Below are 27553 nucleotides of genomic sequence, written 5' to 3'. Positions count from 1 at the left end.
GCAGGGAATGGAACATCTACAGTTTGTTTACCTACAATGAAATCCTTGCACTGTCCTACTTTAGAAGTGGTCCAAGTTAAATATATGCAGTCTTATCTGATCTACATAGCTTTGAGCAAGTCTAGTACAAGATGATACTTAGATTTCTTTAATGATCAAATATATGCATTTTGAAGGGGAAAGTCTGCTTTCTGTAGAAACCTATGGAGCAGAATTTCTTACTCCTGTGATTACAATAACAGCGTTATACAAAGAGTAAATCACCTGTCCCCTCTTGCTGCATAATGGAGACACCCAGACTGTGGGAACTGGGAAGACAGTTTGGCAGTCATTCAAAAAAAAAAAAGCTTCAAAAAAAGACAATCTTGTGCCTGCTTGTGGGGAAAAATACCAACAGTTTCTGGCCTTTAGAAAAGTCAAATTAATTTCTGGATAAGAGATAATTCTATCCTCAGAATAACCTCTGTGATGTAAAGTAAATATTTCTATATTAAAGTCTGGAAGGGGAATTTCTATAATAAATATATGACTTTCAGACTGTATTAACCCAGTATACAGTAACATAAAAATACCAAGCAGAATCATAAATCTTCTGGTCAAGTAATTTCCTTTGACATAGGCATCAATGCCATTTGTTTGAGCCGCACATGGGTTTTGAAGACACTGATGTGGCTTCGGCAACGTGACACAGGATCTACAGGACTCTCCTGAATTGACATCTCAGGGCAGCTAGGAAAGGCTAGGGCATTTCAGATAGTGCTGGTATTGTGTTTAGGGGAAAGAATCCAGTAACAGGCTAACTCTGGCCGATTCTTGTGACACACTGGTTTCATTAGTTGGGTTACCAGCTAGCCCAACTAAAAGCTCTGCTTCTGTTTCCGTGCTGCTGGCCACTAAATCATATCCTATGTAATGAATGTGGAACTGCAATGAATCTCAGGAATATAGTTTGCCAAATTATTTTGCCCACCTAGACTACAATGAACCCAATCAACAAGTAACTACTAACAATGCTGGTAATATCTCACTGTATGATCACATCTGAGGAGAAAGGTTACTTGTACTCTGGAATGTTGTGTTTAGTTAGTTATTATTACCTTTTTTTTTTTAATCTTTGTGAAGAAACACATGGACAAATGATTTACAGCTTCTTCCAGCATAAAACTTTTATTTAACTTACTGACATAGAATGACATGTCAGACCTAAAGTTCACACAGCCCTCAATCTTGTGTTTGTTGTGACTGTGTCAATGTCATTAAGTGAGGCATCTCATAGCTTAATTACAACTTGTGTAGTGAACTATTATCTTTCATTTGTCCTTCTTTGATCTTGTATTGAATAGGTGAATTCAGTAGTTTAAACTGGGAGAAATGTTATGCATTAAAGTGTAGAAAGCACCGTTGCATAGTTACATACTGTATCATAGAGTTCTCCAAGGTGTGGAGTGACTAAGGTTCATTCCTTAGCAGTAGAAAAGTTAACAAATAACAATCAAATCCTTGGAAAAAAAGTAAAAAACTAGATAGAATCTAAAATTTTCCAATAAAATATTAAAAACAAAGCTATATAAAATTCCATGTACAATACTTGTAATATGCAAATGTTGTATAATCCACTATTTGAAAGAACAGCACAGTCTGATAAAGTAATAGTGCTTGAAGTGCACATCTTTATTTATGTGAAATGTCTAACAGTAGTGATGCACAATGGGGAAGAAAAGTCACAGAATGGAAATAGCAGGAAGATGTAATAAACAGGAACATGGGATGTGAGGAAAAGGAAGTAATTTCTACACTAGGCTAAAAGGAATTCTAGGCTGAAAGTGAATAGGAAAGTTATTGAATGGGAGACGGTTGGGATGGTCATGAACAGCTAGTCTAAGCAATAGTTAGAATTCCCTTGAAAAAGAGAGGGGAGTCACGCGTTCATAGATATGAGAACAAAGAGAAGTTAAAGGAATTATTGACATTAGTGGTAATGCTTGGAGCAAGCCTCAGCAGATAAGACCCGATAGGACAAGCAAATTACTCAAGATAGCAAGTAATATTCTTGAGAGACCTTTCTACAATACACAAGATTTAGAGAGAAAAGAAAGGACTCACAGGAAGCATGGTAGTGAAGGTGATTCATGCAATCCAAGAGTGAAAGAGGGAAACAGAAAGGAAAAAAAGAGGGTAAAGTATGTGTTAATTGAATGAATGGGGTGGAAAACAAAGCAATGATTACCAGCATATTTGGAAAAGTTGAAATCTTTCACCCAGGGTAGTATCTGTAAAGCCTGTCTAAGCAGAATTCAGTTTGTCCTTATAGAATTGGGAAGAGGATAAATGTTATCATTTTCCAGAGAAGTTATCATAAATCACTTCTGGCTTAATCATAAAAAAAAATCAGGAATGTAATGGTACTTAAATATGAGAATGTATTTAGAATACTCCCACCTGGGAGAAAGATTTTTTGCTTTGCTTGAAACCAGACAACTACACTGATCTCTCTGTGTTACAGCTCCAGTTAAATTCTGTTTAAATTAGGCAAATCTGAGCAATTAGCAGGTGAATTAAACAGAGACAAACTCTTTGTGGGTTAATGGAGAAAGGAGTGGCAGGAAGATTACTAGAGTAAACTTTAGTGTCTAAACCAGAAAATTACATGTAAATTTAAAAAATAAATAAAAAAGGAAAACCACAAAAATTTGTGACATGAAGATAGCACTGAAAAGATATATTCCAAATAAAAGTGAACAAACCCTATTTAGACATTGTCTTTTTCCATGAGAATCAAAGACATTCTCCAAGGCAGGCAAACATTGTAACCCTAAATATTAAGGTCTGAAAGTGCTGTTCACAAAACTTTCAAATATACCATTCTATATTAGGATGCTTTGAGCCAACAATCTGGGGCAGGAAGGCTGAAGGATACACGCAGAAGGAAGTAATTGAGCTGGTAACCTTTGATATCATGGCATTATAAGAATGGGAATGGGCACCCTGTGTTCACATGACAGGCTGAATAGCTGAAACTTGTTCAAATCCACACAGATTTTTGCATGTCACTGAGAGATGACTATTGTGAGAATAGAATTCTCTGTTATCCAGAAATTACCTGGCCTTTCCGAATGGCCAGAAACTCTTGCTCCAAACATTTGTCCAAACACAAAAAATCATCAATGATACTTTAATTCAGAAAGTACGTTTTGTATAACTAATGCATTGTAAAATATATCTCATTATATATCCTATATCATCCATCAGTTAAAAGTAACAAAGCCTCCATTGCCAGATGGTTTGGATGATGCCTGATATGTGAATTAACTGAGCTCAGTGAGTTTTTCAAGCATCTGTGTAATCTCAATGGGAACAATAAGATCATTTCTCTTTATTTCTATGGCACAAATCCACTGTGCATATATCATAAACTTAGCATATAAAACAAGTGCTAATTCAGTCCCAGTTTCTTCTGTGACACCATTGATCAGAAAAAATATGAGTTAATGAAGAAATTAGTTTCTTGTGTCTTATAAAATGATTTGCCAGTACCAGAGAGAAGTTTCTCATTGAATAATCAGAATGGGACATATATGCGCTAGTGGCTTCCACCCTGGGTAGAAAAGTCCTGTCTATTAAACAATTTGTTTTGAAAGGCACAAACTCAGAGTTTCCAAAGGGCACTGTAGTAAAAATTTTGTCCTTAAAATTGTGGTGCTCTCTGGAAAAAAACCCAACAAGCTTTTGCTTGGTTCTGCCCACAGAGTATTTTACCTGGATGAATCAAGTTTGTCCTACTTTCACATTTCTTGAAAAACATGTGAAGGATTTTGTATAACCATAGTCATCCCTTACCTCTGTGATCTACAAAGCAGGTATTAATTACAGGAATTATAATGTAGTCTGAACATATTCCAGCGTAACCTAAGGTGGCTTGTTTTTTAGTGAATGCTTTCCAGTTCTGCGAATTATTCTTGCCAACACTCCAGTGAGAAAGGGTTAGTTTCTTTCCAGAGCTAACAAGTCTATCTTTACCTTCAGAACTGCCTTCAGGTATGTGAAAAACTTAACTTAAAATCTGGGGACCTGCCTGCTAAAAGCAAGCATTTTTACCGGTAAGATGAGGAGGCCTTAAAGTGTGTTTGCCAGTAAGAAGTTCATAGTGTCTGGCTAAGCAGATTGTTTTAGCAGCACTTTCTTCATCGAGGTCTCAGCTGAATGAAAAGGCTGTTGCTTTTGGCCTTAAAAATAAGTAGTGTCATTTTCTCTTTGCAATGAATTCTTTCATCCAATCATATTCCTGTATGCAAATATACCATAGCTGGTACAGATAAAAAAGCACAAATAAAGCTAAGAGCTCAGTCAGGGCAAAAATCACTGCGCTCCCCTTACACCTCGTTTCACCTGTGTTTCAGGAATGTCCTCAGACTCCTTAACTGAAAATATGAAGAAGCAAGGTTCAGACAGCAATCCTGCTCCGGTTTTGCCAGCACTGCCAGAACCACTCAAAGGTCTGAAAATTAAGTACACCAAGGTTAGTAGTGTTTGTGTTTCTTAATTTTTCTTATTCATTCAGCTCAGACACTAGGATGTGCTTGTTTTAGTCTTATATGAACCATGGAAGAAACTGTAAATCAGCGCTTAAAATGTTTATTCTGACCTCTTTCTGATATTACACATATTAACAATTAATGTTCAGTGATCCTTTTAACCTAAGTATTTTAGGAAGTGTGCAAGTGTGATAGGATCATTTCGTGTTTTACTTGAGGTGGGTGTTGTTTTTCTCCTGAAACAAACTTTCTGCAGTAGTAAGTTTCTCAGAAAGTATAAATGGAGCAAAGAAAGAAAAGTTTCTATTATATTATTTTTCAGAACAGCAAAAAAAAAAACGGATGTGTGAAAATGAAACTAAGATAAAATTCATTACACTCACATATTTTTCTTAGAGATAAACAATCTGGTTTTCAGCTTAAACAAGTAACTATGAATAAAACAGATAAAGTCTACCATCACTAATTACTCAATATTACCATAAACATTTTGTAATTGCAAATTCTTTCCATATGCAGTTAGAAATACACAGATAAAGAAGGTTTGAATCCAGACTTGTGTTCCCAGCTTGAAAAGACCCCTTGCCTTTTTTGTATCATAGTACGAAGGTATCTGCAAGAACTTTGAACAAACTGTTGGCAGGAGATATTGAAACTCTGCCCTCTGAAACATTCAGGGAGAACAATTGATTAGAAAGAACCTCTTCTCTTCAGATACTCCTTGGATATTGTTCATCTTTTCTCTCATTACAATGACAATGGAAATAAATTTTATTTTCTAGAACCACTACTTATTTTCCTTTCCAAAAGCAAGGTCTTTAGTGATTACCTAGATTAGTCCTTTTGACTTCCATTCTATCCTATTTTTTTCATGAAGAACTAACCAGATTTCAGTGCATGTCTTTCTTGAATAAATCACACAGGACCTTACTTTGTAAATATTTAACAGGCTACAAAAGCTATGTAGTTCTGCCATGTGATAGCTTTCTACTGCTTAAAAAAAGCTTAATTCAGAGAAGATACTTTAGTACCTAGGTCACAGTGGTGTTTCAGAAACTGCAGTGCTATCTATTTCACTTTTTATTTTTCCAAAGGAAAACAACTAATTACAGCCAAATGCTAGCTCAGAAAGGTGATGTAACTGAATACGCAAGATATAAATTCCTGTAAACATTGTTACCCTTCTACATATTTAGTTAGCAAAAACCACTTCCATTAATACATAAAGCAACCACAAGACAGCAGCATGGCTGAAATGTCTATGGTGCCAATTAAGGAGCGTCACATAGTAAATGCTTGTTACTTTTGTCTAGACAACAGGTACCTTTTCCTTAAAGACTGCATATAATGTGTAACTGTGCACAAATGTAATGCACTTGTCTGCAAAAGTATGTACCTACAAGTGATCAAATCCAACATATCCTTGTGAGGCTTGATCTTTGCAATGCTTTCCTCCTCTCTTCAAATACCATGCAGGATTGTCTGAAAGCCACACCAGTGTACTGAGGGACAGGGAGATGGGATAATAGAAATGTCATCCCATACCCACCAGTCATCCCACAATTTAGTAAAGCCTTGCCACTCTTGTTTCTTACCCATCCTGTTCCTCTCCTGTCCCTTGCAATTTAGAATGTAGGGTGTGGGATTGTTTTGACTAGTTATGTTAGAGGGATCAAGATGAGGGAAGCATTAATTATTGCTGATGTATTAACCTTTCTGTCTGAAGCACCTTGGACATCAGCAGATCACTCAGCTCTGGAAACTCAATTTTCTCTTTTTCTACCATGGCATAATATCAACAGCCATCACATAAAGATCTGAAGAAAGTTCTGCAGGATCCAAGGTTCCAAGGACTTTCCTCTCTACTTAACAATCTGTCTATTTCATTTTCAATGAGAGGGATCATTCTGGGCCTTTTACAGAAATGATTTAGCTAAGTATTTTGATATTTCTATGGACCTATAGGTTGGTATATCTACATTTCAGATTATGCTTTTCACAAATAGCAAAAACTAAGCACTTTTCAGGGAATTTGAATTTCAAAAATTAAATTGAATGGATTTTAAACAGTTAAACTGGCTTGGGTGTTGAATCTTGAAGTGATCTTGAATTGGTTTCATATCTGAATCTCCTTTAAAGATACTCCAGTGAACTGAATGAGTGTTGGTAGGTGGCTAAAGATGTACTAGTAAATATTTTACTTAGTCAAAACTGAGGAATTAGACAATGATTGTTTGACAAATTGTTTCTGCCATGATGCTTTCACATATATTACACCCTGTAGTGTTCCTTTATTCAGAGAAACTCAGATTAGCTAATTATTAGTTTGCCAAATTACATGAAAGGCAGCACATTCTCTCACTAAGCTGCATGTGGAATATCAGAAAGTGTAGAAGGATAAGCCACTCTGACTGAAGAATATTGTAGCTGAGTATCATATTTGTTGCAATCACTAGCTTCACAAAGAAAGATGAGGTGTAAAACCACAAAAAATTTAACTGGAATATCTGGAAAAGGTAATTAGCTATAAAGGTGGTATAGAAACATATTCTTTTTAAGATCAACTGACTTTGTAGATACAAAGCCACTAACTGACAAATCAAAAAGTTTAAGTAAATAATAATATGATAATAAAAATAATTACTAGAAAGAGTGTTTTATCTGATTATTAGTTCATTGCAGCAGTAAGAGGTAATTCTTGCATCAGTAGTAAAAAATGTTACATAAAATATTAGCCAGTTATCAACTTCTTGAAAAGAAAAACCTGGGGAAAAAAAAGAGATTTCACAGCACGCATTCTATATTTATATATTTGTTTGAACTTTACAGTTTTAATCGTCAGTAGTTCCTTAAATAATTTCACTGCATTGCTTAAAGAATACAGTGAGAGTCTATTACATACTTTGGGGCTAGTAAATGAGAACTTACAGCACTTGAAATGAGCCTCCTCTTGGGCCACAAATCTCTTTCAGGTTTAGATGTAACTGTAAGATTTATTGCCCTCATCAAACCCAAGAATATCTGAATGACTCCCATAATCTATAGGAGCAGGTGTGAATAGAGGCCAACAATTTTTCAACACTGTGCATCACCTCACTTAGTGATGCTGAATTGCCTCCAGCATGCGGGAACCCAGCCACAACTCTGGCACCTCTTCACTGTTCCTGGCCTCTGAAGAATACTGATGGTGTCATTCTCTGGTTTACTGACTGCACTAGAAAGCTTGTGAGCAGTCAGCTGAGCAGCTGTTGAAATTTGGTGATCACTTTTAGCTCTGTGAAAGAGGCAGCTAGGCCTGTTTGAAGAGCATTGTCAACAAAACCTTTAGTTTAACAAGAGTGGTTGGCTATCTGGGGGCAGATTTATGGTGGGAAGAGGTTATGCTTTTTCTTGTATCTTAACTTTGGAAGAGTTTCTGATATCTAAAGAGAAGAAAGCTTAGACATTTCATTCCATACTTATAAAGCTACCCTTAATAGATAAATTTGGGATAGTCCACATTTTAGATAGTTCTATTACTTTTCTTGACTACATTTCTGTAGTATGTATTCTAGTTTATAGCAATAATAGTGAATTACACTGAAATTCCTCCCTGATGAAGAATAGGTTTCTAGACAGATGCTGAATATCGGATCACATATAGGATCTTTGCAACATAAGAAATTAAGCATTTTCTGCTCTAAACTGCACTTTTAAGTCACTTCCACAGAAGCACTGAGTCCTGAAACACTGTACAGACCTTGAACAACATTAAACCCACAAAAAGGGGATCCCTATTCTAAGGAAGATGCAGCAAGAAGTTATGTTTCATGAGGTTATGACACCTAATGTAAAGGGCCAAAAATCTGTTTCATCAGAACTGTGCTCTGGTTCACCTGAGACAAAGCTGTTCAGAGTCAAATACTTTCCTTACGCAGCACAGACACAAATACAGCACTTCCCATCTAGCAGATACTTTATAAAAATAACTTACAGCCCTTTCAAAATACTCAAGGACTGAAGGGGAAAAAAACTATTGGTATGACAAAGAAAGGTGAACAGCAGGTCTTGTCTCCCCATTCCCTGCTCAGGTCATTTGAGTGACCAAATCAATTGTCTAAGCAATGACAGAAATACTGAACTTACCTGCAAGAGCAGGTAACTCCAATCCCAAAAAGTAAATGGTACCAGACTATCTGAACTGGTATCAGCCATTTCACAGAATCAAGATTTTATTGCATTCTGACACTGGTAAATAAAGAGAGTCTGAAAGGTTTGACTGCAATAGCCTGTTACCTAGCCTCTCTTTTAAATACTAAACTTTCGTAGTGTACAGTCTCATCTACAAAAAATATGTATTTCCAGGTCCAGTGTAAAGAAGTCTGAAAATCATTAATTCTTTGCATTGTTGAAAGAAAAATCATCTTCACTCCTAAAAATACCAGTGAAATAACAGTTACAAATTGCCTGGAACAACATTTCTCTAAATCGTTGCAAAATAAATTTGCAGCACTAAATCTCCTGGTGATAGTCAGTCATCACAGACAACCCCCTGCACAGCGCATGCCACAGAAGGGTAGGTCTTTTTGCATTTATGTCTGACAAACCAGCACAAAAAATATCTAAGTTACCACTGGAGTTCTAACTGACAGAGAAAACACTGCAATCTATTGCAAGATGATCCCAAATGGTTTTTTTTCAGCAGGACAAGGGAGTCTTCAGAGGCTGCTGTTGGCTTTTTCTCCAATGTTGCCTGGATTTAGAGATCCACATCCTGTTTGTTTGCGACATATACTCCACAGCATTAAATGAGCATGGCTGCATGCACATTTACCAATGCAGCTGCCTGCAATGTATGTAACACTTCTTGCATGGAGAGTTTTGACTTTTTCCTTCTCTTTCATAATACCAGCATCTGCAAGACTGATATCTAGCTTATGAAAGACATCTGGATAGTTTGATTTATACAGCCCTGGTACAAAGTTGTGTATTTATTTAATGTAATGAAGTAATGTTTTAAATGGGAATGGTATTAGAAACATTAATAAGAAAGATATTCTAAACTATTATTATGGGTGATATTGGTTGGTGCAGTAAATTTAGTATTTAAACAAATACTTTTAAAACTTCCAAAAATGGTATGTTTTGCTATTATTCCTTCCACAGACAGATATGAATTTGGCATACTGTAACATCATAGCAGTGTTATGTTAATATTTACCTTTTACTTTGTCTCTTTTCTTGGCAATGTAGCTAGTTACTAAAGATGGCTTTTTTTCATATTAACCATTTAACTGCTGCCTTTGTTCTTTCACAACTGTCAAAATTTTGTGTGGATATTCTTATAGTCAACTTCATCACATATCTGAAATTTCCAGGGACTTATTTCCTTGTATTTCCTTGACAGCTTTTCTTAAATCAGGAGTTTGCTGGTCAGTCCTGATGATCAGAGGCAGCAATGACACTCCATGGATGGTGCCCATATAGAAACAAGCTGAAAGATACAGGAATATATTAACAGCAAATTGTTAGCATATCTATTTAGAGATAATATTTTTATTGATCTTGATAGTCATTACCAAACTATTCACCAATTATTTACAACCCCTCAGGCAGCTAGTGCAAGCAATTTCAATAGTATGCAAAATAAGCTGTCACAGTTTTGTAACATGGGTAGTTGTGGTGGTAGGGTTTAAATCCCAGGTCTGTGTGACAAAAAGCATGTATCGTGCAGTTCTGGTGTCTTCATTTTGTCCTGCCCTGAGCCAACTGTCAACTGTTTTGATTTGCCTGCCCCAAAGTATTTTCTGGTTTTCTGTTTAAATATTTCCACTACTGTGCACAGCAGCAGTGGGTCCTTTATCCTAATAGAGAGGAAACAGGAATCACATCTTTCCTGCTAGTTGATCTCACACATAAGGCCCAGTGACTAAAGGTGAGGCAAGATGCCATTACTGTAAAAATAGGCATGGTTTGAGCACAAAATACGTGGTACAGTCAGTCAGGTCCTGCCATGGTCTCCATGATGAGCAAGATCAAGATCTCACGTGTGCTAGTGACACAGCTGCACTGGGGGAGAGCGAGAAGGGAGGGCACCGGTCCAATCAGCAGCAGGAAGGTGGGTTCAGGCACTAGGAGGGAGGCCTAGGGTGGCAACCCCATTTCAGCACTGACCTGAACACAGAGATCGCAGGTATGGTTAGACAGAGGATGACAGATACTGTTAATGTTGGACTGTATACATTATCATGTCCACTTTAAAGACTAACCTACACAACGCTTGGTTGCTACATAGCCTCCCCTTTTCAAAACCTAAGCCATGTTTCAGAACTTTCTATTGAGGTTTTCCTTTCTGTTTCAAAATGAACCTGTAGAGTCAGAAATAAAAGGTTAACCCACTTTGACAATTTTACCAGCAGTGACTCAGAGGCAGCAGGCTTTAGGGTAGCACAGACTTTGTGCACCTATGGGTAAGGCACAGATTCTATTTTGCATTTGCGAACAGAGCTAAGCACCTCAGATTTCACCCAGGGTTCCTTAGCAGTCACTCTGCTTGTCCTCTAAATTTTCACAGCTGTGTAATATCATATAACTTCTCAGTAATTACAACTGAGTAGAGCATATTTTTAGTAGATTGTTTTATTCTGTCATTTAGCAATTGCTGAATCAATTAATTTTTTATCATCTTTAATATGACAGAATAGAAAATTCAGAAATATTATGGTTATTTTAATAACGGTGTACAGTAAATCTTTTAAAAGACAACATTTACCTTTTTAGGATAGTGTATATGGTGCCATATTTTCCCTACACAGTTGAAAAATATAGATTTTTCAGGAGCAGTTCCTGCGGTTTAATTTATTGTTTGTTGCTTTGTTTTAATGGAAAAGAAGATTAATTTCTACAGATTTCATCAACAGTCTTATTAATATTCAGTAACCAAAAACCTAGAAAGATGCAGAACTGCTCCATCCTGAAACCCTCTTTGGACATACTTTTAAGGGATATATAGCACAACTGAAATTGGGACACCAGAGCCTGACAGAGAAGAAAAGTTCCATACCAAACAGAGGACAAAATTAATATTAAAAGTGAAGTAGACATAGTAGGAATTTTGTGCTGTCTTTGGAGAAAGTATGACACTGATATCATTTAGACTTTATAAGTCTTTCAAACATTTAATTATTCCTTCAGTTGTACCAGTACCTTTGCCAATTACTTATTCCCATACAAAAGACCCAGTTTTGAATTTCTGGGGGTTATAATACCACAAAAGGTTACGGATCATAAAAGTTCAATATGGGAAACAACAATGCCAACCTTGCTTTTTTTAGGTCTTTCTCTAAGTGCACAAGCAATGTTGCAATCAAGAGATGATGGTATTTATTCCAACCATGCAAAGTAAACTCAGTACACAATGTGCTTTGAGCCAGTATAAAAGTTGAATCTTTGAGTAAGAACACAGTTTCTAACATTTATTAAATGAACTTTGAGTATCAATTTCATTGCTGCTGGGTAAGCTGTTATGATTAACTTTGGGTTAGGCCACCTGCTGTGCTTTTGTGCTTCTTAATTGCTAGCTATATGTTTGGCACTCTGAGAAAAGCTTGACATAGAAAGATATTAAATAAAAAGACAGGATATTCTAGCAAGATTGAGAAAAGCACAATTTTAGCTTATTTTCTTGGCTTTAATGTTCGACTTTTTCCAGTCCCTGTCAGGTAAAACTTAGGATAAAACAGTTAAATGAGCAATGCCTGGTATTCCCGGTATAAGAACTATCCACATGATGGCAACAGATTAGTAAAAGGAATTAGATGATGTCTGGGAGAATGGAAAATCAAGAGTGCTGGTGTCTGCTGAGGGAAATCAGTGTAGAGACATAACAGAGATCCTCAGTCTTGGAATGCAGTATGAAAAACTATCAAAAAAGACACCAGTAGTATTAATTTACTGTAATACCCCTTGCAGTTCAAACAATAACAGTCACACATTGGTATTAATAAAGTAACAGGAGTATGTTTGCATTTTGTGCCTAAAGGCTGAATGGAAGGCAGGGAAGTGTCACTAATGTCAGAAGTGCCATTGTTTCCCATACATTTTCATGTAGGACATAGTTGTATAAGGGTGTGTACGTAGCTGAGGACCACAGTCACCTTCAGCCTGTAAATCACCCTTGAAATTTCCCTCATTGTCAGCTCTTGGACTTTTTAATTTCATGAGTGTAAACGTTTTGGTATGGTTCAGTCTGCAAGGTCAATCCTCCTTTCCTTGTAAGATTAGGACAGGCAGAAAAACATCAATTAAAGAAATAGGTGTTTGTGATTTTCTCAGTAAAGTAATACAACTTTTTTTCAAGGCAACAGTTATATACGAGAGAGGGCTTTTCTCCCAGTATGGGCTGCTAAGTGTATTTTTAAGAGTGTGAAATTCACCAACTACCAACAGCAAGGACAGTCTAGGCTTTCTCTAAGGTTGCTAATAGAGTACTTCTGGTGAATACAACAGTCATTTCCTCTTGATTCATGACTCCTATCTTTATTTAATGCAGTAAATACTCTTTTTCTGCAAAAGATTAAAAGCATTACATTTCTGCTTTTAAATCTTGATTAGGGTTACATTCAATGAAGCACCAATCCACAAAGCCAAAAGATTTTGGTGAAAAAATAAAAGAGCCCCTCCCTAACCTCTCATTATTTTTCTCCTGTAACATGAAAATAGAGAATGATAATTGACTGCTTTTTACTCTGTTTAAGCTGTTCTTTCTTAGTTTCGTTCACTTGGCTATAGTGGCTTTTCATTTTAATCTTGACTTTAATTTCAGAAAAACGTGCTCTTGGGTTTTTGTTTTTGGTGGGAATTTCTTTTTTGGCAGAGGAGAGTGAAGAGAAGTCAAAGAAAAGCTAAATAAAATAGTTCTCCAAGATACTACATGTACTATATATACTAAACCAAATTATTCAGTTTACTTCTTTCAGGGCATGTAACAGAAAGACCCTCCATCGTTACCAGCCCTGTCAGCTTTGGAAATCCAGGTAGTTTTAGGTAGGTCGTTTAGGGCTGTACCTCCCTTGTACAACACAGACTTCAGTTTGAGAGATGAAGGACCCAGCTGTAAGTGTATATTTTTATGATATGAAACAAAGTTAAAATAACATGTAGTGAGAGAAAGTTTGCCGCTTCAAAATAAGTTAATTTTAAAAAGCTGATCCTGGTTAAGTGCATATGTGATTACTCATCTCTTCAGAATAATGTAGAAACAGCTATTCCTTTTTAAATTCAGGTACATATCAATTAGGCATCTCTCAGGTTTGAAAGATTTATTCAACAAAACTGATAATAGACAACATCTATATGTATGTTACTAATATTGTTGCATTATTTATTTCTATGCAGATATTTATAAACAATGAGTGGCATGACTCAGTCAGTGGTAAAAAATTTGAAGTGTTTAACCCTGCTAATGAAGAGAAAATCTGTGAGGTTGAAGAAGGCGACAAGGTAGGGTTTTCTTCCTTGCTCTTAAACCTAGCTTTATATTCAATTCTGCCTCTTAAAAGAAGGAAGGCAAATGTCCTGTGTTGATGTAAAACACTACCTCAGAGATGTACCTGCCATACACTGTATACCTGTATACTGTACACCCTACCCGTATAACTTTTTCTGCAAACATGATTCTTAGCTTTTTGCTAAGCCTTAATACTGTTTGTAAACAGACACTGAAAAACTGCTTTACTCAGGATCTCACCCATATGAAGAAAGTTCTGAAGAAATACTGGGGTTTTTTTATTGATAATATTGATTCTTTTTATTATCTTTGATGAGTGACTTCTAATAATTTCATTTGGGTTTTTTTGTTATTTTTTCCTGGCTCCTCCTTACATAGTGATGTAATCTGCTCATTACACATTTATACAAGGCTTTTCACTATAGATAACATGAAGTGGACAAATACTGATATTTTCCCACACAGGCTCTGCGAAGATCATTACTAACATCAACATTTTTACCACCCCCTTCAAATACTTTTTTTTGTGAAAAGTACTTTGGAACATAGTCCTAAAAAAGACTCTGAAGGTAAAGGTAACCTATCAAACAGACACTAATTCCACCAAAACTGGTTTCCTACAGTATGTTAAATTGATGAATTTAAGTAGAGGTCTAAAAAGATTGTTGACACCTGTAAACAAACATTTTTATATTTATGAGGTTTCCTAGTGGAAAATTACAGATAGATACCATGTAATCAAAGATATGATGAAAACCTGAACCCTCAAATAAGCAGCTCTGTTCTGTTATATTATATATTTTTCTGCTGAAAAACATTTGCCTAGTGCTACCACATAATTTAAATGTAAGTTACCAAGTAGGGGAGATAGTTTTTTAACTATAGCAGAAAAATGTTACTTAAACAGTTTTAAAACCAATGACCAAAGATATTTGTGTTATAAACTCTGAGAAAGCAAGTATGAGAAGAGAACATTCTATTTCCAACTCACAGGTATATAAAAAGTGATGAATGTGACTGAAAATAAAATTGGTTTTATAATTACTGTTTTGATTCTTGCAAATATTTATTTCATTTTCTACACTTTCCTCTTCAAAGTCAAATTTACATCTGAAAGTGAGAAAATTATCTAAAAATTCTAACAAAAATAAAATCTTTTCAGAAAATGCCTTCTGATCTTCATTTTAGTGAAGAAATGCACATATGTAGAATGATTTGTATCACAAGCGTGTTTTAAACTTAACTGCAAAATGTCCATTAAACATCTTTTTATCCATGAGAACTCCTATAAAACTTAAAAGCCATTTGTCTGTGTTATAAGTTCACCCAAAATTTACTGCCAATATAATTAGCACAATCTCTTTCAGAATATTTTAATGTACTCTGAAATGACACATATGTGGGTAGGAATTGTTTTCCTTTCAGTTTGGTGGCTCTTTCAAGCTACGATCCCTAATCCTAAAGGCCCCTAGGAATAATAAAGCAGCTCAACAAATGGTCAGTGGGATGTAAAGTAAATGTACATCTGTAGAAAGTCTAAACTAGCTGTGAAAAGATCTATCAGTCTTTATACTCATGGTGTAGATTTATGTACTCAAACTTCATGCAGTTGAAGAACAACATTTTTTTCCTTATTTTTCATTCATGGCCCATATAAGCTTTATATAATTTTTCTTGGTCTTAATTATTTCTGCACTTGTAGTAGAAAGAACACATAGTGCTGTATTTAGTTTTAATTTACATCATCCACACAAGTACCACTTAGGGTTTCCCCTTGTTTTCTAGTAAAGGCCAAGGCATACCCCCCAAGTCATATTACAAAGCTGTAGAATATTTATGATAGAAAGGGATGAGAAAAAAATAGAATTAATTAAATATTAATTGAACGCAGTTTTCTGGGTCACAGATAAATGATGAGGTATTTGATAGCACTGTGACAGGTTCCACAGGAAAGCAGTTCTTTTTGAGCTGGTATATTTCAGCTGCCTGATATAGGTGACTGGTCAGTATTACCCTATAGTGATGACTGTGCTATTTGTAGAGATCCTTCCTATCTTTTTGCAGACTTCCTGGAAAGAATTCTGGGAAGTTCTGTGGGCCTTCTGCCTAGCAGGTCTGTGCTGGGCTTTCCAAACCACTTGCCCACCCCACTCCCAGCTTTTAAAAATTAGTTGTTGGATAGCAACATCAGTTAAAGATCTGTTTCACGCTTAGAAAAATTGACTTTGGTCTTAACTTAGCCAGCTTTGCTCTCTTAGTCAACCTTGACAGTGATTTCCTTGGAGGAGACTCTAGCAACTAGTAGTACAAAAAAAAGTTTGAAAGAATCCTTTAAACAATGCATGCAAAATGTTCATGGAAATGTGCCATGTATAGGTTCTGCCTTTTTTTCTTAAAATTTGCTTTTAATATCTAACAAAAAGCTAGAATAAGCCTCCTTTTTACACTATTGTTTTCCTGGGAAGATTTGACAAAAAACGTGAAATATAGAATAATTTCTAGTACTAACAGCCTTTTCTCATGAGATTTTTAATTGCATTTTCTATACCCTGGAATGCCCTTGCACAGAAAACCATTTCATGTAAGTCGTTGTAGATTTTCCTGCTATAGCAAAAGCCAGATGATGAATAAAATATATGCTATAAATTCATTAATCCATTGACAAGTTACTTTGCTTAATACGAAGACAATGCTTAGACCTTAGAATATTTAGGCTTAGAACTTTAAACCTGGTCTATTAGTCAACTGTCAAAATTATTTAATAAAACCAAATGTTCCTTAAAACTTTCAAAAACAAATGCATCGATTTGTCTTCCTTAATAATAAATTTGTGTTCATTTTATGAAACTTTCTAAGGAACAGATTTTTCTAATATGGTCTTTATCACAAAACCAGATACTTTTCGATAATGTTGTGTACTTAAATATTTAAATTATGGATTTGGACATCTCCTTGCACATACAAATTATTAAATTGCATCAACAATGTGATTGGTGGGTGCATCTCCAATTACAGACACTAAAAGGCAGAGGGTTTAAAAATCTAAATTTTAAAAATAAAGTTCCCATCTGTTTCTGATACAGCTTTACATTGCTGAAATGATAGCAGAAGTGTTTGAAAGAAAATAACATATGTATCTAAAATTACTGTGTTAATTCTGGTTAGATGAGTGTTGGTGGTATTTATCTTGTGAAACACCTTACATGCTTAACATCTAACAAGACTGATGACAGAATCAATTATTGGTTATAAAAGTTTCTCTGTTTTCCCCACAGGCAGATGTAGACAAGGCTGTTAAAGCAGCTAGAAAAGCTTTTGAGCTTGGGTCACCCTGGCGTACAATGGATGCTTCAGAACGAGGAAGGCTCTTGAATAAACTAGCTGACTTAGTTGAAAGAGATCGGCTGATTTTAGCTGTGAGTATGATACATGAGCAAAAAGCCTGGGAAAAAAGCCTATGTCCTATTTATAAAGAAAGATATTAGCTAGCATAACATGCTAAATCCTTGGAAAGTCAGACTGTCTCAATACTTATTTTTCATCTGTGTTGCAAAAGGACCTCATTAAACTGGCTTGAACTCTGGTCTATTAACACCCCACATCCACAAAGTATTTGATTACTTGATTACCTTTAAGATGATACTTAAGCCACCTACAGTCAATTAAATTTAAATTGTTCATTCTTAAGGACACACTAACATAGACCACATGCGTAACACTTGTCTGAACCAAGGCCTGAATCGGGACCTAAACTCCAAGTCTGACTCAGTGTTTACAGATGATACAAGTCAGAACTGGGAGAAATTTTGAATTTCATGGCTACGTATTTTGTTATCACTAGTCCTTCATTAACTCCCTCTTGCAACTGCCAATGGGTGAAAAACCTTAACCAGGATCAAAGGCTGCAAGGAATTACTTATTAGTAGGAAGAAAATGGGAGGTGTGGAATGATGTCCTGTGTTTACCAAATAATGTGTATTGACCATTTTACAACTCTTAACAGTAGACACATAACTTGTAGCACCACCATCTACCTATTGTACACTAGGGCAAACAAGAACATTTAAAATAGAAATGCTCCACCAATTTGATAAAGTGTAGCACCCCTCCTCCTTTATTTTAAACTCCACATATGATGCTACCATTAAAATGATCTCTTTGCTATTTCAAGCATCTTCTGGAATTAACATTTAGGCAGGATAACTGTTTGCACTGTCCTGAAGATGAACCCTGGGGTTCTGCCAACAGTGTCAAAAATTTAAGAGCGTAGAAGGACTATCCAACATTCAGGATCATCGCTCAGAACCATTGATAAGCTCATAAAATTTAAACCTTCAAAATACATAAAACCTGTAAAGAATTTATTACCCATTTTATTGTCCTTATGGCTGTAGTATTGGAAGACACTTGTATGGGTCCCAAAAATTTTTTTAAAAGAAAAATGAAAGTTCAAAGGAGCTGAGGTTATTTCCTTGAACTCCAAAGTCTGCAACAGTCAAATTTACAGTTTTCTTCACGGAGTTATTTCTCTAAATTAATCTTTTCACCTTGATAGGGACTGATAATTGCCTAACTTCTCAGGAGAAAACTTGGATGGCTAGAACTTGTGTGCTTAACAATGCTAGATTTATTGGAGTTGAGAGACACAAAATTTCAAGACAGTTACATTTGTAATAGGAAAAGTATACCCCCTTGTCAGTTAAATACTGGATAAACTGACATTTGCTTCTTTATTGTACAGCCTAAGGCATTACACATGCAAAGAGGATGGAGAAATAATCTTTTTTTTCCCCAGGAAACCTGAAACATTAAGTTAGTTTTTGTTCCCACTTGCCATTTTCATCATATGAAAGTATTGCTTTACTCTGGGGCCACTCTCAAGTTTCTATTTTACTGACTTTGTTTTTATCTCCCACACCTCACTCACATTATTGTATACTTTCCCCTTTTAGATAAGGTGTGTTTGAATGAAGTGCTTTTCAAACTTTGTAAAAATGAAGAAAGATTTCCTCCACTCACAGCATATCCCAACTGCAAATCTAGTACTATGGAACAGCAAATAGCTTTGTAAACACTAGAGGTCAAAATTGACACCCAAAGCTCATTCTAAAGGCATTTTCCTGTGTTAGTACATCTGGCCAGGATCAAAATTATTCCATTTCATAGATGATAGAATTATTAAGGTTGGAAAAGACCTCTAGGATCATCAAGTCCAACTGCCAACCCAATACCACCATGCCTCCTAAACCATGCCCTGAAGTGCCACATGTACACGGTTTTTGAACACCTCCAGGGATGGTGACTCCACCACCTCTCTGGGCAGCCTGTTGCAATGACTGACTACTCTTTCAGTAAAGACTTTTTTCCTAATATCCAATCTAAACCTCCTTTCACATAACTTGAGGCCATTTCCTCTCCTCCTATTGCTAGTTACTTGGGAGAAGAGACCAAAACCCACCTCACTACAACCTCCTTTCAGGTAGTTGTAGAGAGTGGTAAGATCTCCCCTCAGCCTCCTCTTCTCCAAGCTAAACAACCCCAGTTCCCTCAGCCACTCCTCATAAGACTTGTTCTCCAGTCCCTTCACCAACTTCGTTGCCCTTCTCTGGACATGCTCCAGCACCTCAATGTCCTTCTTGCAGTGAGGGGCCCAAAACTGAACACTGTATTTGAGGTCCAGCCTCACCAGTGCCAACTACAGGGACATGATCACAACACATTTTCGTGAACATGAACCCATTTTAGTGTTTCATGCAATGATATCATGCCTATCCTGAAGCTCCAGGGGTTCAGCAGGCCTACAGGTAGGCTACTGGAACAATAAGCCAAAGCAGGGTACTGAAAGAACCACTGAGGATTTTGTTTCTTAGTTTTCAGTCTGTTGTGATGTTCAAAGCTATGGAGTTCATAAGTTTAAGCGCAGGGAAGAAATTTCTGCCCTGTCCAAACAGAACAGAGTGCCCAATATATTGCCAGGAATGGCAAGGGTGTATCTCATTTAATCAATTCCTTGTTGGTGAAAGCCATCAAGCATTTCTGGCTTCTCCATTTGTTCTGTTCTCTTTTCAAGTATGATATCAGCAATGTGTCCAGCTAACTAAAACTGCAGATTTCACAGGGGAGTTTTTGGTGAAACATTGTACTTGCAGGATCAGTCTGTAGATGCAGCCAGAAACATTCAAGAACCTTGGACATATAAAATAGCAAATTTAGAAAAGAAAATTGTATTTCTAACATCTGACTAGATCTCGGAACTATAGTTTGTGGTTTTCCTACTAAGTATCCTAACAGGACTGTTCACAAAGCTGAAGGTCCCCAGTGCCTCTGTGCTGGAAAACTTCATGAAAAAGTTCTATCAGTGTCAAGAAGATGTTGACACTATTTAACTGCACACAGTCTTTAGTTAGATGTTCTGGCAATTAGAGGTATTGAAATAACATTAGTCCAAACCACACTGACTAATTTGGCTGGAAATCAACCCCATTTAGTGCTGGTGTCTCTGGGTGCACTGTGGGTAGAATAGAATTGGTCAGCTGAAAAGTTATAGGTGTTGAATGGATATTTGCTGATTATTATTATAAACGTTTATATCTGCCTGGCATGGAGATCCATGGTACAGAGAGTCAGGCCTGGCTTCAAATAAGAACACTTAGTTCACTTGGTTAGTAGATAGCCAATAAAAAAGAGTCTCTTCTGTATACATATTTATTTGTCATAGTGAATTTTTCTCAGTTAAATGTTCTTGATGGCTCAGATCTTTCTGTTGCACATCAAGCACTCAAGGTATAGTTGGCATATTTTATTCCATGCTTTCAGTCTTCTTGTTCATAGAATTTGCTAATCATGCATTTATTAAGCACCTAGAAAGGTGTTCCTTAGTAACAAAAAAACACAGGATCCTAAGTTAATGTGACAGTTATTTCCAGGAAACTGCTGCCTACCATGGGTGTAAGTGCAAATAGGCTAAGGGATGCCACTCATTTTATTTGCATCAGTTGTTTGCACAGACTCCTCGATGATCTTTTCATCTACACTTGTAGAATATTTTATATAGAGTAGAACAGTGTAACTGATTCAGATGTGAGAAATGTTATTTTTTCAGAACATCTCACCATTGTAAATGTGTCATGATTATGTTATCTGCATAGCTCACTGAATAAACCATCATGAAAATTTGTCATTTGTAAATTGCTACTCTGGGTTATTCAAATGCTAGGTATCCTTCAAAGGAGAATTAATCTAAATGCTTGTACTAAAGCTGAAAACTTCTGAACTGAACAACAAAAAATTAAACGACAAAGTACAAGCACGAGAACCATTATCAATATTTTATATTAACTTTGCAACTGCTGTTGTCTGCAGACAATGGAAGCCATTGATGGTGGGAAACTCTTTTCTACTGCCTACCTAATGGATTTAGGTGCCTGTATCAAAACGTTACGCTACTGTGCAGGCTGGGCTGATAAAATCCATGGGCGTACTGTTCCAATGGGTGAGTAGTTTTGAGATAACAAAAGTACAGAACTGAAGCCAATGTAAAAATGTACAATTCAAAAAATATCTCAGATGGAAAATATTTTAGATAGTTCTCAATATAGGTTATTTAGGATTTGTCATAGTGCTTGTTTTAAACATTTAGTGCAGTTATTAACATTTTTCTTGTTCTACACATCACTGATAAGTACTGCTTATTGATAGAAGATTTTGGCCTCTATGTACATCTAAGAAGCCTGGTAGGTTAATTTTGTATAGCAATGTATAGCTAATGCAATGGTGCCGTAATGAAAACCTGGTACTTGCCTGTTAAAGCTAAGATTAGCACAAACGGTAATATTTGTTTCAGTTGCTGGATAATGTATTAGGAAGAGTACTAAGAGATAGGAATGAGAAATATATTTTGCTGAAATTTCATTCTGTTCCCTCTCCTGTTAAGCAGCTCTGTGAAAACATTGTTCCTAGATGCCTTCTCTCAGAAGGATAAAGGAAAAAATGGTAATAAAGAAGGAATTAAGGAAAACTGGAGTGATAAATAGTTCCAACTCTATACTAGGCTTACTGGAACACATGTTTATTTGAATCAAAGAGAATTTTTTACTTAATGGATTTGATTTAAGCTAAGATATAATATTAAAATGTACATAGGACTGCAAATAGCTTTTAAAAGAGCACTTTTCCTCCCCAAAAAAAAGAAAAAAAAAAAACAGAGAGGTGGTGAAAGAAAAAAGAAATGAGGAATGCTTATTGGTGTGCTGTGCATACCATATTGAGAAGCAGGCTTATCACTGCTAGAAGTCAGTGAGACGGGCAGAATCAGACCTTAGAGACATGAAGAAAATAGATATTGAATCCAGATGTACTTTATGGTTGGTTTTTTGCATAGTTAGGATTTTGAAAATATCATTTATAAGTAAAATTTTATCCAGCTAAATTTTGTATCCAACTCTATATTCTTTCTGATTTAACTGTTTCTCATGAATGCTTTGTCTAACTGTCTAATTTATTTCTTCTTCCCTTAGATGGAAACTTCTTCACATTTACAAGACATGAGCCTATTGGTGTGTGTGGCCAAATTATTCCTGTAAGTTGAAGACATTTACGAAAAGCACAAATGTTCCTGTTACAAATGGAAATGCTTTTGAAATTTTGCTTATTCAAGTGCGTTTGTGAAACATTACCGATCAGAAATGTTCAGGTTCTGGAAGATAGAGACTATCCTGAATACTTATCAAATTCTGCAACGTGGAGTTTTTGATGAGTCAGTCCAGTCCAGCCTTGTCTCCTTGCTCCCTCTATATGGAGGGAAAGTAAATCTCAAAAGATTGACTGGTGGATTAGTTTGAAAGACAGAATTGTGTTTTGTTGGAACTGAAGGAATTAGAAATAAACAAGTAGGAGAGGGTAATATTTACAACCTATAAGCAATAAGCTCCTTAGGACCTGGAATATCTGTTCTGCTCTGTAGAGCATCCAGACAGCTGGATCTTTATTTTTGTCTAAGACCCATTCACTGTGTTGATGGTACAAGTACCAACACAAAGAACGTGTCCAATAAGCACAGTGATACTGAGCCGTATGTTCCTAAGCTCCTGTTCGGAGTGCTTAAATTCCCAGTTTTGGAGTCACTTATTTTAAGTGAAGATTCAAAAGGCCTGTCTGAGTCTGAACTTTCAAACACTGAGAAACTAATCTTTTAACCTTATTCATCACATCTACACAGCTTCAATGGGTTGCTGTGAAAATTATTATATGCACTAGACAATCCTAATCCTCCTATCTCTTTGCACATGGTAGGAGTGAGCAGACTAACCTGACCTGCTCAACAGCTTATCAGATTCTGAAATAGTCAGCTTGCTTACCAGGTTTGCTCACACATGCTCCTGATATCTTTCAGTTAAGCTTGCAGATTAGCTATCTCTTAAGACCACTACATTGATTTAGAGAACGTCACTGGAATAAGTTTGCATCCAGCCTCTAGGAGAGCTTGGGAATCCGCTGGTTTAGATTCTCTTGTAGGTCAGGCACAAGATATTTCAAGTAAAGCACTCAGAGTCAAGGTATGCTAAAGGACTAGAAAAACCAGGTTTGTCCACTTCTAAATAGAATTGCATCCAGGAATATAGGCAGTTAGCACAAATACTGGCTTCCTTTATAAAATGTTGGAGGACTTCTGAGTATGTCTTTATTTTCTCTCTATTGAAATCTGAACCAACGAAGATGAAGGTTTTTGTGTAAACTAAAAACTTTAAGGACTATGTGAATGCTGCAAAACGCTTTTGCAAGCTCACTATTTCCCTTCCACTTGCACAGTTTCACTTTAGTAATGAAGATCCAGAAAACCCTGTACTTACTTTGTGTTATTTATGCTCCTGTTATTTTTGGGAGTGGGGTGAGACTGAAATGAGATAAGGAAAAGATAAAGAACAGTTACGGGTATATTCCTCCAAGCCATTCTGACATAATAGATAACGGTTAACTGCCTTTTTCCCCACTATCATAAAGGCAAGGCACATTGCATCTTTTGTACTAAGGCCCACAGGCTCAATGCTTCCAATACTATTAGAAATATTCTCAAAGGTGCAACCCATTTTTCTCCCAGTTCCTCATACTGCAGAATATGGCGTCCAAAGCAGTCAGCTGCTCTGCAGTCTGGCTGGACTGACCATAATATGGAGCTGCCACTGAAACCTCCAGGGAAGAGGGCAGAGGAATGTCTCATGTTATTACCTTGTCTCCCTTAGAAAACTGAATTCATGATGTATGTGATCATTTAAGACAGCAAAACTCTGAGTTTCACCATGAATCCAGCAACTTTCTGTAAGGCTTTGTTAGAGGAGTACACTTACTGTCTCTTGAGCTTTCAAATAAAACCTTGGTTCCCCTGGACCCACATATACCAAAATCACTGGTCTTTGTATAACATGACTTGCCAGTTGCTTTTTCAAAATATCTTAATTCTGAAAAGAGTTCAACAAAGAGTTCAACCACCCAGTTGACAATTTACACTATTATTATAGAAAAAGCAAAGCCATTTTGGTGATGTATTAGAAATAGGATACACCTTCTCATCTGTCTTTCAGTGGAACTTCCCATTAGTTATGTTCATCTGGAAGATAGCCCCTGCCCTTTGTTGTGGAAACACAGTAGTTGTCAAACCAGCAGAACAAACTCCACTGACTGCCCTTTACATGGGATCCTTAATTAAAGAGGTAAGTCATCAACAACAGATTTTTCTGCCCTTCTCAGAAATGTAAGAGTATACTGCAGCTGAAATGTCACAGAGGTAATATAAGACAGGCTGTCCTCTGCAAGTACTTCTCATTGCATATCTAGCCTTGTACTATGGAAATTACCTTACTGTAAAACAGTGAAGCAAGTCCAAGGCAAAAGCATGCATATCTTTCAGCCTAGTCCACACACACACACAAAATAGTGACAACAGCAGTTTAGTAAACTGTATTCCTTAGCAAACATATTTGTATTACAAAAGCACAGTACCTTTCAAAGTCAAAAGCAAACAAGGAGTAAAAAGCAGAGTAGTTAGAGGTGGGTGGCAATGACTTTATTAGCATAGTTATCACAGAAAACCTGTTTTTACAGATAATTATTATTATTTTTTAATTGAAGAAACTTTTCATCCACCTAGGTTTATTATTAACAGGGAGCTGTAAAATTGAACTTGTGACTGCTGTCAAACTTGTGAACTCTCTTCACACAGAAACTGGGAGAATACACTTTGTGTTCTTGAACACAAGGTGTACGGTAGTTTCTCCAGTGTCTCCAAACTTAGATTGACTATTGTGCCCAGCCTAGCAAACACCCAAAGAACAGTTAAACACTTCAGCTATCTTGCTTCCCAATAAAACCAATGAATGTAATCTAACATGTTTGAAGAGTTGGCATAGATGTCAATAATCACTAGTGCTGTTACCTTGAAGAGTGTTAATGGAAATGACTTGGCATATTTTATTATTCTGCTTCAAAACAATGATTCAGCAGAGCATAATGACTGGTTATGCATTAATATCTCACAGAAACTAAACGACTATCAGGAAGGAGCCAAGTCCTGCTGTTATTGCATCACAATATTGCATCACATTCATGAGCCGACAGGAAATTCAGCTGCACTTCACTCATCCATGGGAGTTTGCCTGACAAGCTGTTGGAAGAAAATAACTTATTTTGCTTATGAATGGAACATAACTAATACAGAATTGGTAGGAAACAATAGGTTTGATTTGGCCCACAGGAAAAGCCTCTTTAAATAGAAAATTTGCAAGATACTGGGACTGTGCATATCTCAGGTAGCCAGCTTTTTCATGCTTGGTAGCTGATCTGCCTCTTCGGTGCTGTAAAATCCCACGTTACCCACTATCTACTTTCAACCTATGTCTTGAGAAAAAAGCAAAGACATTGAGTTTGAAGTACTATTTCCATCATTTTTCTTTATAGTATGTCAGTGTAAGGCAGCAGATCATTAATTAAATTTCATCTAGCATGAGGGATAATGAGCAGACTTCAACAAGCACAGAGGGTGATTCAAATAGCTTTAATGAATCAGGCATGAAATTAAGCAATCTTTTTCTTTACACATCTGACTGGAAGAGAAAATCAAAAATAAGTTTATTCTTTGTCAATGCACTGAAAAAGAACTAAAATAAAATGTACTTCTTTTTAAAAAAGGGACAGTTCAATAACCTAAAAGACCAGTGAGAGAAAGAGGGCATAAATTGTAAGAGAATTAACATATTTGGGCCTCAAGGTCTGACAATGACTGAGAAGAAGTGGCTGGAGAACTGAAAAGAGAAGACTATATGAGACATGTTTTTCTAGTCATTATCCTTCCCCAAATTTATAGGGTTCTCTCTTCCAATTCAGGCAGGATTTCCACCTGGAGTTGTGAATATTGTGCCAGGCTTTGGACCCACCACTGGAGCAGCAATTTCTCACCACATGGATGTAGATAAAGTAGCTTTCACAGGCTCTACAGAGGTACTATAATGAATGCAAGAAAATATAAGCAGGAAAAGTGCCCTTCTGATTCCCAGTAATGATTTAATATCTAACTTGTTCTATGTAATTATTTTAACTTTTTTCTTTCTTTTGGCTGACGGTTTGTTAAACAAAGTCTGTTTAATGATTTGTTGGTTATTATTAACTTTAAACATATTTAAACAATGTTTGTATTGCAGAAAACCCCTTCAAGCAGAGGCACAATAGGTTCTAGTATACCAAGGCTATTTTAAGTCTTGTCCTTTAGAAAGAAAACATTTTAATAAATTTTTGTTTGCTTTTTTTGAAGAATAATTATTTTAAAAATGCAAAAAAATGAAACAGGCTGTGCTCTGTTCTCTTTCATTTTAATAACAAGAAGATAGTAGGAAGGTACTTCAGAAATTTTATTCCTGGTTCTGCACACACTTAGGTGGGGTGATCACTTTTTGGTATTTGAATGATACTGATGATCATCCAGGTGGTCTTAGAAGTGTGTTTCAATATGTATCTGTTTAATAATTGCAAGGAAAGTCACTGTTAGTTTTTCCTAACCTTCACTGAACAACTGTGAGTGATATGATGGAATATTTCTCAGTGCAGGCATTATATAATCATATCCTTGAGGTAGTACATTATATTATCTGCCTGTATGCATGCTACATGGAAGAGCTGCCAGCTGGTCTCTTAACTTCTTGGATGTCCACTCCAAAGCTAAATAAGGATCAGTACACACTGACTGCAAAATCTAAGATTATTGTTAGAAATCTTCAGCTCTAAAGTAAAACTCCAATATCTAAGAAATATCCCAAAGATTTTCCCAACAGACAATAACAATTCCTAGTCCCCTGTGTCCCTCCAAAGTCAGGCGGACCAGGGGGTATATTCATAGACTTCTGTGACAGTCCTCTTTGTCTGACAGTGTAATTTAGCAGTGAGAAATGAAGGCAGGAAGGCTGGCAGAGGGAGGAAGCTACCTGATGGTTGCTACACACAAGCAGTTACAGACCAAAGCTACAAGGACTACAAGCATGTTTTCTTTTCA

General features: G+C 36.3%; 1 protein-coding gene across 1 annotated transcript in view; it reads left to right on the top strand.

The window, feature by feature from the left end:
* The first annotated feature begins 4327 nt into the window (after positions 1 to 4327).
* Positions 4328 to 27553, top strand: part of ALDH1A1 (aldehyde dehydrogenase 1 family member A1) — a 33046-nt gene continuing 9820 nt past the window's right edge. The window contains exons 1-7 of the mRNA XM_075078936.1: positions 4328 to 4516; positions 13908 to 14012; positions 17295 to 17435; positions 21382 to 21511; positions 22536 to 22597; positions 24597 to 24725; positions 26395 to 26508. Of these exons, the coding sequence (XP_074935037.1) occupies positions 4400 to 4516; positions 13908 to 14012; positions 17295 to 17435; positions 21382 to 21511; positions 22536 to 22597; positions 24597 to 24725; positions 26395 to 26508 (798 nt within the window). The 5' untranslated portion in view covers positions 4328 to 4399. The remainder of the gene's footprint in view (positions 4517 to 13907; positions 14013 to 17294; positions 17436 to 21381; positions 21512 to 22535; positions 22598 to 24596; positions 24726 to 26394; positions 26509 to 27553) is intronic.

This window comes from Phalacrocorax aristotelis, chromosome Z (genome assembly GCF_949628215.1).
Source record: "Phalacrocorax aristotelis chromosome Z, bGulAri2.1, whole genome shotgun sequence".
Lineage (NCBI taxonomy): Eukaryota > Metazoa > Chordata > Aves > Suliformes > Phalacrocoracidae > Phalacrocorax > Phalacrocorax aristotelis.
This window is presented reverse-complemented; position numbering and strand designations above follow the sequence as displayed.